At 36.6% G+C, this 10,716-nt stretch overlaps 1 protein-coding gene across 1 annotated transcript; it reads left to right on the top strand.

Annotated features, from left to right (window-relative positions):
- The first annotated feature begins 3,283 nt into the window (after positions 1-3,283).
- On the top strand, positions 3,284-5,204 carry leap2 (liver-expressed antimicrobial peptide 2). The gene is made up of 3 exons (XM_026936997.3): positions 3,284-3,520; positions 3,807-3,976; positions 4,082-5,204. Exons 1-3 carry the CDS (start codon positions 3,446-3,448, stop codon positions 4,119-4,121), a joined length of 285 nt encoding a protein of 94 aa, XP_026792798.1. The 5' UTR covers positions 3,284-3,445; the 3' UTR covers positions 4,122-5,204.
- Positions 5,205-10,716: the final 5,512 nt, after the last annotated feature.

Raw genomic sequence — 10,716 nt, 5'->3', positions numbered from 1 at the left:
AAATCCATGTTACTTAAATTCATATTAACTTTAACTGTGCAGCACTTTGGCTGACACTTGTTATATTCAAATGCGCTATATTAATTAACATGGCCCATCTCGGCTCATGAAACTAACGAAGGCAGAATTTTAAAACTGGATGCAAGTGATGCAAGGGTAAAATATTTGGCCCATGGTCAGGAGGTCACTTGTTTGATTTCTAACATTGCCACAGCAATGTATGAACTTCCTCTGTGAGTTAGAAGTATCTGTGGAGAAAGTTGTTTTGAAACAGTGTCTATTTATAAAAGCATTGTACAAATTAATTGTATTGGAGTATTGGAAGTATTGGAGAAAGCATCCTTATCCTTCCTGACTGGTGGGAACTTACAGTGTATGTTTAAAATCAATAGCTTACTTTCAGTGAATCTATAGTGAAATGAATTTATGGCTAGTGTACTAATGACATCTTATTCTGAAGTATTCTTCAGAGTAAACTAAGAACAACTAAAACTTAAAAAAAAAAAAAAAAGTATACATGCAATGGCGCAGTGGGTAGCCTTACCGCCTCACAGCTCCAGGGTCCTGAGTTTGATCCTGAGCTCAGGTTACTGTCTGTGCAGAGTTTCTGTGCATGTCCTCCCCATGTTTGTGCTGGTTTTCTCTGGGTTCTCTGGTTTCCTCCTACCTCCCAAAAACATGCCAGTAAGTGGATTAGCTGATTAAGATAAAGTGGGTCCTGAAAGTGAGTGAGTGAGTAGTGTACATCTGTATTCTGAAGTTTGGCTTGGGGTCTGTAAAACAGCCCTGCAACAATGCTGCCTTTTCAATCATCTATAAGGAAGACACAGATTTTTTTAAAAACTTTTTTTCAGGTGTTTATAATTACAATAACACAGTTGCTGCACAGTGAAAATAAAATAGGCTGCAGTAAAATAAAATAAGCAGAAGATAAACGGGAAGATAATAATGACAGTTGCGGTAATGATGGCAACAACAACAAAGCATCATCCAAAGAAGAGAAAATTACGAACACATTTGTCTATGAAGGAATGAAATATAATTGGAGAGAGAGCTCTTAACATGTCCCACACTGAGAGCTTTTTTCAAATTCATGGTTGAAGTCATTTTTTCTAGTGGGAGAAGATGGGAGATCTGTCGCAATTTCTGGAGATGATCTTAGCAGTAGAATACTGCCCCCTAAATAACTTCCCAAAAATTTTCTTGATTATTTAAAGTATGGGTCATGGTTCAGGAGATAGAAAAATTAAGTTTTTTTTTTTAAATTGTATGAACAAATGTACATCTGAAACATCTGAATTTTAGAGTACTGCTAAAATGTAATGATTGTACTTTGGCATTACCTTTGGGTGTAGTAGAGATTTATCAGGAAATATCTTATGGAGGCATAAAGAAGTAATTGAAAATTAAATTCTGCAACTGGATATTAATAGAGGTGAACTTTGGGAATAATGTCTTGCATGTCATTGCATGAATAATCACTAGAAAGGTCCATCTTCCACACTGTCCTTGGCCTATCATAACATAATTGCCTGCACCATGACAGAGCAGTTAATATACTTGGAATTTTGTTCTCATCTCTCACCTCCCTGCATATTTTATCTCCTTGAGATAGAGAAGTGTTATAGCTGCAGATATTTGGAAAATCTACGTTTGGGAGGTTAAACCATCTCAAAGGTCATAAAATTTTGATTATGTATACAAGAAAGATGTATTGCTCATATTGACCAATTTTGAAAGCCAGTAGTTATTAGCTTACTAGTTGATCTTATTCCATGTCAAAAGTGTGTTGTATACAACTTTTGTCCTTTAAATTGCGGTTTTTTTATGTTATTCAAAAGTGAGAGGGGTTTTAATGCATGGTTTACAAAATGAGGACTAAAGACCAAAATAATTATTTGTTTAATTTGTGTGGAACATAGGACTAAATATTGAGCTCTTAAGTGGTAGATAATTAGCAAATAATAGGTAAGTAATTAATTGGTAAATAAAATCTCCAAATTATATGTGTGGGTAATACACCAAGATATTTGAACCTTGCCTTGGATATTTGAAAGGGGGCATCGTTCTAAGTCAACACATTTGAGGGATATTAAAGGGCAAGGCCAACGATTTGCCAAGATTAATTGCGTAATCAGACACTTCGCTGTATTCAGATATCTGATTGAGAACAGATTTTAGGTTTCTGTACTAGACATATTCAAGAGAACATCATCTGTATAGAGGATGATATGATAAACTTTCCACGTTTTAACACATATTTAATAGTCAACAGAAAGCGCAGATTTCCGAATAAGAATTATTTGTATTAATGAGGCAGTTGGGTGTGAATGAGTGATTTAATAAGAAATCCTATTTAAGTTATCTAAAGCTGTCTCAGCATTGAGGGTGACAGTCACTGCTGGGTCTGTGTTGCTATTGAGAAGATCTGTAATATTAAGAGCATAACTTACGCTGTCTCTATAACAAATCCAGTTAGATCTGTATTAACCATGATAACAAGCCACCCAGTCTGTATCTCTATTCAGTAAACTTATTGGCCTGTAAGAAGAGGAGCACTCAGGTGAAATCTTGCTGCTTTTTAAAAGCAGGCTGTGGGAAGCTCTTTGCCAGGATTCTGGAATAATACCATGTTCATGCATATCATGAAGCACAGGCATGAGAATTGGATATAACTGAAATTTCTCATAGAATTTTAGGGAATATCCATCTAATCCTGGGGCTTTGCCAGAGGGCATTGTTTGAGGGCACCCCTTTATTTGTAACGATTTCGCTTTCATCAGACTGTGGTAAGTAAAGTTTTTTTTTTGTAGAAACTTTTATTAATTACTATCTGATCATATGTAGTGGTGCTCAGACCTTATATCCTAATCTCTTCTGAGTTGAGGAAACACTAATCAAACTAGAAAACAATTATATAATAAGTATATTTATAAGTAGAAAATAAATAAATAGTCCATGACCCACCAACAGTCTAGAACCACTTAAGACTCGTCCTAATACCCCATTTGAAAGAAGACAGTATGACTTGGTAGACAAGAGGAATGATGTAAGATGGTTATCACCTACATTTATCAGTAACATTCTCTTGCCTGGTTGTTCGACCATTGACCTGATGATAAGCCTGTCATGATTTGTGTTTTTTTTTTTTTTTTTCTCCTCCTTCATTTCCCACTTCCCCTGACTGTATTTTCACCCAGGCCCCCAGAGGACTGCTTACCCCCCGTCACAAATATTAAGCAAACATGTGATGTCACAACTGGGTACAAAAAGGCAGAGAGAGACAGGGAGGGAAGCAAAGAGAGATCGAGGTGAAGCCTGGCAGACTGGGTGTCTCTGTGGTGACTGGAAAGTATATGAGGCTGGAGATAGTGACAATAGCCACTGTTGCCTGAGGTTACAGATAGAGTTCTGAGAAAGTTGTGCTAAATCCCATTCTTTCAGCATGAAGGAGCAAAGTCATTTCAGCAGAAAAGCTGTTGCAGCCTGGTGCTTGGTGCTTATGGTGCTCATTCAACAGGTACTTGTATATCTCTACCTGTATTTTTTTGTTTTTCATGTGAGCAGACCTTTAAAGTTGAATGAGTATCAAGTAAAATTTAACACAAAGTTGTTTTTAACATTTTATTGTTATTAATAATAATAATAATAATAATAATAATAATAATAATGATACCTGTTCTGTTCGTTGAACTATGTTTGCTGCTATGCACGGATTGATATTTGAGATTTTAAATGAAGATCATTTTTAACTGCTATTGCTGTCACCTCTGTTACCTTACGTGTGTATATGTGTATACGTTTAGGTGGCTTCCAGTCCTGTTCCAGAGATGGAGGCCGCCTCAGGCTCTGTGCAGGGAGTTCAGAGGTCACTCAGGAGAATGGCCCGTATGACGCCCCTTTGGAGAATCATGGGTACTAAACCCCATGGGGCATACTGCCAGAATAACTATGAGTGTTCCACAGGAATATGCAGGTAATCATATGTCAAGATAGAAACTGTTGATTAATTTATTGTGTATAATTTAGAGCTATTGTTTGGTGTATGCATTTTATAAAATGTTCAGTATTATGCTTACAGGAAAGGACACTGCTCCTTTGGCCAACCTATAAATTCCTAAGAGTGGACAGGCTTACTTCTTCTCCAGCCCAAATGTCACGGACTGTCCAGGACCCTGCATTTAATGGAATCGTACAAAAAAGGCTTACTTATTGGTGGAGGAAAAAGTAATGTGCAATTTAATGTCAGAAATTAGGCAAGCCAAAGACTAAAGTTAGTTATGTCTAAGTTGATAGCGTGTAGGGTGAAACAGTTTTTAGATGGGCAACTAACTGGCTTAAATCATAATCACACAAGTTCATATATGCATGAATTCATAATAAAAGTATACATTTTTTTTCCCAGTTTAACAACATAAACCTCATAACCTACAGTATAATACACTACGTGTATACTATTGTGCTTTATTATTATTATTATTGTTATTATTTTATTTAATATTCAATTTTATCACATACTGTGCACATATCAGATTTTGGGTGGTGCTAGTGATGGTGTGATGGATAAAATACAGCTAGAGTTGGTTATCTAAACACATACTGAGCCTTGAACTAGGCTGTTTCTGGAAGACCAGCTCTTGGTATTAGATCACGTAATGCCTGGATGCTGCACAAGTAGAGCTGGCAGCAGGTCGCATGTACAGCCTGTGTAGACTTTCAACCCGAGTGTCATTGAACTACAGATATGCTTCAGCAGAAAGAGAGAGAGAAAGTGTGATTAACAGTGCAAAGATTAAAGGCCTTAGTTGAATGAATTAAGGTACTGTTATTGCAGTTGCACAGCTTACTTCTGTTTCCTGATGTTTTAGTGCTTTTTTTATGTGGAAAACTTTTTCTGGCTTTTTATTTATGTAAGTGCTGATACAGACCTGACATTTGTCATACATCTCACATAACACTGTTAGAATATTCAAGATTCTTCTGCTGGATAATCTATTTATTATATTTGATTATTTTGTATGCTTCAGTGTATGCTTTTGAGTGACTGAGAAAATGTTCTGAAACTGTTACCTTAGATGTTTAGTGACATCATTACTGAATGTATGAGTGTATTACTGAATGTATGAGAGTTGCTTTTGTGTATGCTACATATGATGTCTGAATGAAATAATATTAACTAAATAAAAGTTTTATTATCAAACATATGTAAGTGGAATGTTGTCTAAAATGAGATATTCCAGTAAACTAGCTTTTTAAAAGCATTGCAATTTTTCAACAATGATAAAAAGCACCTTTTAATCCTATATTATTTGAATATTGAAGCTGATATTTGAAAATATGACATTGGTCTGGTCATAGGACAAGCTATATGATAATTATGAAAAGGATATTCAATTACTACATGTTGGTCACTCGCTTCAGCTTCATACACACACACACACACACACACACACACGTCTGTTCGTCTGGCCTGTGTCCATAAAGAATGTGAGCAAAAGTAGTGCATACCACTATCCATACTGATTTGTCAAAGGTCAGCTAAGCTTGTGCAACAGAGAAGGAATGAGTGATCAGAGACCTACAAAGCATATTTTCTGACTAGGAAACAAATATATTAAACCCCAAATGCATTTAGGATTTACTATTCACTCTGCATTTACAATACTACTTAGACTTGTACCATTTTCCTCTTGTCTGTAATATTATAAAAGGAACTGTTACCATTGTTCGGTTACTGAAAAAGTATATTTTAGAATAATGCTACTAGGCGCATAGCTTCTATAACAACTCTCTTACACATTTTAGATTCATTTATGGCTGAGGCTTTGTGTGAAATGTGTGAAAGTCGGAAGCAGAGTACATTTGTTTCTCCTTTTCTAGAGCTAAGGATAATACAGAGAACAAAGTGTAAGTGATGTTTTTATTCCTGTTGTTAGCAGTTCATGCTCTTTATGCATTTATGCTAAAATTATGTATTAGTGTACCACTCACTCACAAGGATTCACAATATCTTATTAATAGGCATACTGTATGTATGACAAATAACAAAGTACTTCAAGGAAAAAATCATATGATTCAATAATGGTGATGCAGTCATGGCCATCTTAGGTATTGTGACCTTCATGAGAATGGCACATCCTCCAGCAGACAGTCAATCTTCTAATTATCGGTTTTGTGTGGTTGTACCATGCAGAAAGAATTTATGTGTTGATCACTTGATGAGGACAAAAACTCAGATAGGTCCAGGGTCAAATAAACTATAAATGCTGTGTTCAAATGAGTCATTTTATGTGTATCTTTACGACCTTCAAAGTGAAGGATTCCTTGTTTTTAGTTCTGAAAGCAAAGAGCAATAATTGTTCTCAGTCTTCAAGAACCTTATAGTTTTTTAAATAGTGTTTTGCTGTGTTCGCAAACACTAAACAGTCTGCAAAGTGGACAAGACATTTCAGACTTTGCACATTATTCACTGATAGGATCATATAAAATACCTTGCTTGAATCATTTATTTTGGTCCAGAAGTCTGGTTTTGCATGGTCAGAAAAAGGCTTAAAGCAGGACAGACCAACTCCTGTTCACAACATATGCAGGCATAAAAATGACATTAGTATAATCATTCTAGTACAGTATATTACCAAATAACAATATAAATTTTTTTACATTTCAGTTGTGGTTTTTAGGTACACCTACCATATGAGTGCACTTTGTAGGTATACAGTTACAAATTGCAGCCACAATTTGTCTATCCCTTCATCACTGTCAGTTTCTGTGCATAGCAATAGATTTGGACTGTTTACAACTTAGCAGCAATACTGAGGTGTACAAAAAAAGCAACACTGCTCCACCTAATCCACACACATATGTCACCACCACACACACACACTACCATACCACTACTATGTCAGAATCATTGCTGTGGTCTAAATGGTCCACTATCCAAATAATATCTGGTCAGTAGTTGACCCGAAGTTGTCCCTTTTCATTGATGGATGGGTTGGAGGCACACAGACTGATAGTATACTGACAACATACAGGTTCAGCCCATAATATTCTGCTGCTGTAGGTAAAATACAAGTGAAGTTGAGTCAAGTGAAGTGAAGTCAATTCAAGTTGGCTTTATTTTCATTCCTCTCATCACAGGCAGATGTAATGTTAGGAATGAAATATAGTTCCTCCAGAACCAAAGCGTTACACTTAACATGTCAGACAAGAGAAATTGTAACATAGTGACGACAGCACAAAGTCAATAAATACAGACATGCTATACAATAAACTATAAAACAAACAATACAGTAAACACTAAACACTACAAAACCAAACTCTATTGCACAGTAGTGTTAATAGATAGTGTTAAACTCTGTCTATACTCCTGCAGCAGTAGAACAAGTAATTGTGCATGTGGATTTGTTAAATATTATGTCTCTTTTGTAAAGTGTAAGTGAATTGAGTGGGTTGAGTAGACAGGGTACCAGAGTAAAGTGATATGTAAAGAAAAGGCCATCAAGCAGAACTAGGTGACAATGAAGTTAATGTGATGAATGGTTTTGATATATTTGGCCATTCTTGCTCTAGTGCCTACTTTGTCTCTGTATAAATGTGCCTGTTACCATTTTAACTATACACTTACTGAGCACTTTATTAGGAACACCTGTACACTTACACATTCATGCCCTAATCTAATCAACCAATCATGTGGCAGCAGTGCAATGCATAAAATCATGCAGATACGAGCCAGCAGCTTCGGGTAATGTTCACATCAACCATCACAATGAGGAAAAAATGTGATCTCTGTGACTTTGACTGTGGCATGATTGTTGATGCCAGACAGGCTGCTTTGAGTATTTCCATAACTGCTGATCTCCTGGGATTTTCACACACAACAGTCTCTAGAGTTTAGTCAGAATGGGGCAATGAAGAAAAAGCATCCTGTGAACAGCAGTTCTGAGGACAGAAATGCCTTGTTGATGAGAGAGGTCAGTAGAGAATGGCCAGACTGGTTCGAGCTGACACAGAGGCTACAGTAACTCAGATAGCCACTCTGTACAATTGCGGCAAGCAGAAAAGAATCTCAGAATGCACAACACGTCGAACCTTGAGGTGGATGGGCTACAACAGCAGAAGACCACGTTGGGTTCCACTTCTGTCAGCCAAGAACAGAAAGCTGAGACTACAGTGGGCACAGGCTGGACAGCAGAAAACTGGAAAAACGTAGCCTGGTCTGATGAATCTCAATTTCTGCTGAGGCACACAGCTGGTAAGGTCAGAATTTGGCGCCAACAGCATGAATCCATGGACCCAACCTGCCTTGTGTCAACAGTCCAGGCTGATGGAGGTGGTGTAATGGTGTGGGGAATGTTTTCTTGACACACTTTGGGCCTGTTAATACCAATCAGTCATCACTTGAATGCCACAGCCTATCTGAGTATTGTTGCTGACCATGTGCATCCCTTCATGGCCACAATTTACCCATCTTCTCATGGCTACTTCCAGCATGATAATGCACCATGTCACAAAGCAAAAGTCGTCTCAAACTGGATTCATGAACATGACAATGAGTTGAGTGTTCCTCAGTGGCCTTCCTGGTCACCGGATCCAAATCCATAAGAAGACTTTTGGGATGAGGTACAGATTTGCAGCATGAAAGTACAGCTGAAAAATGCAATCTTCTCAACATGGACCAGAATTGCAAAGGAATGTCTACAACATCTTTTGGAATCCATGCCACAAAGAATTGACCCTTATAAAAGATTACTGCACTTAAAAAAAAAAAAAAAAAAAAAAAAAAAACCAGTAATACTACAGTTTTTGTTACATGTAGAAAATTGCAGTTTTTTGGACACAAAAAAGCTGCAATATTGCAGTATATAATAATAGATGTCATCTGAACATAGTTCTGCTGAAGTATAACTGCAGTATTACTGCAAGTAGTACTGCAATGGAGTAGTAATCTTGAGTGGCCTAATCAAAGTCCTGACTTGCTTCAATAAATACAATTATCCTTTATAAACTGTATTTTGTGTTTACTCAGGTTGCCTTTGTTTTATGCTGTTTTGTTCTGAACCAATTTAGTACATGTATAAAATATACAGAAGAATTCAAGATGGAGTAAATACTTTTTCACAAGATTTTAGGCCTGTTAATAATTGGAATTATTGGTCTGAATTAAACACTATCTAAAATCAGGTTTACATTTTTGAGGGGTAAAACTTTAAGGGAGCAATTAATGCATTTACCAGATACAGGAATGAAGTCTCGCCAACATCTGCTGAGTGCCTTTTCACTTTCTCTCTTCACCCCTTTGCTAATGCTTCCTCTGTTGCAAAGAGGGGTATACTGTCAAAGGCACACACCTTTTCAATTTTTTTCCTTATGTCAATTAGGGGATGGCACTCTCCTAGAAAAACCCAACCAACCAATCAAAAAAACCAAACCAAAACAAACAAACAGACAAACAAACAAACAAACAAAAAGTACATAGTGTAGGTTTATTCATTCCATTTTTTTTATATAAATAATGACTTTTCATTCATATTTTAGTTGTTGAGCTTCGATGATAGCATAATTAAATTTGGCTATACACACCATTGCCAACTGGCTGGAGAGAGATTTTGATGATATATGGTGAATCAGTAATACAACGCTCCAGCTCGCCTGAGGAACTTTTCTTCCAGAAAACATATGCCTCTTCTCTTTTGTCTCACTTGTGAATGGTCTTGGGTTCAGTTTTGTCATATCTTTGTGATTTAATTGTGATAGTTCACATATATGAACTGTGCTGTCAGTGAAGCAATCAACCAATGCCTATTTTATATCCATCCTGGAGTAGACACTATAACATTTGTGGACTGACTGACCGTTATCAGTGAGTATCAAGACAATGATCGCGTGGCACAAAGGACAAAGATCTTAGTAAAACTTCACTGTGTATGTTTACCCTATATTAATTGTAAGAACTCCATGTAGATGTACTAGATTTCTTGTATTAACTGCATTTTACCTTGTGTGAAGATGTTTTAATCTCAGAATGTGACAAATAAATGTATGTTTTTCTAAGATATATGCATTTGCTAAATTAAAATCACTTTCTTATCTTAAGTGATCTTAAACCTATGGACTGTCACTATAGCATGATGAACTCTTTTCCCACAACAATATAGCTTACTGAGGCATTATAGCATATTGCCGTTTTTAGTAAAACACAGGGGACACATCAAAAAGCCACTAAAACAAGCTCTCTGCTGCATACAAATATCACTCTGATTGGTGTTACTTGTCAGGTTGACACTTGTACCTCCACAACAACTACATGTGGTTTTACTCAGACTTCAGGCACCATTCACATGCTATCCCCAATAACCTTGCCAGTTCTACTGCCAGTTCTACTCTCTCTGTACGAGGCTAACATTTCTCTGCCTAATACATGATGTGTCCTCTTTGACACAATGAAAAATAGAAAAATGAGTTATCTTCCCTTACATTACAATGTACTGGCTTGAGAGTTACAGTAAAACTACAGTTACATAAAGCTTTCTCTTTGTAAATGCTTTCTCTTACTGCACTTACATTATTCTACAATGTAAATAATATCTTACCAGACAATTAACCCAGAATCAGAAAAAAAACTTTAAGTGTACTCGCAGAAGGAATTTGTTATGGTTTACAGAAGCTCTGAGCACTCTCTCTCTCTCTCTCACACACACACAATCAGCATCCTTT

The sequence above is a fragment of the Pangasianodon hypophthalmus genome, chromosome 4 (genome assembly GCF_027358585.1).
Source record: "Pangasianodon hypophthalmus isolate fPanHyp1 chromosome 4, fPanHyp1.pri, whole genome shotgun sequence".
NCBI lineage: Eukaryota > Metazoa > Chordata > Actinopteri > Siluriformes > Pangasiidae > Pangasianodon > Pangasianodon hypophthalmus.
This window is presented reverse-complemented; position numbering and strand designations above follow the sequence as displayed.

Excerpts from the sequence above, each read along its gene's own strand:
- leap2 (XM_026936997.3), top strand. The coding sequence starts at position 3,446 with ATGAAGGAGCAAAGTCATTTCAGCAGAAAAGCTGTTGCAGCCTGGTGC. Across the intron at positions 3,521-3,806 it reads TTATGGTGCTCATTCAACAG|GTGGCTTCCAGTCCTGTTCC; the intron begins GTACTTGTATAT and ends GTATACGTTTAG. Across the intron at positions 3,977-4,081 it reads TGTTCCACAGGAATATGCAG|GAAAGGACACTGCTCCTTTG; the intron begins GTAATCATATGT and ends TTATGCTTACAG.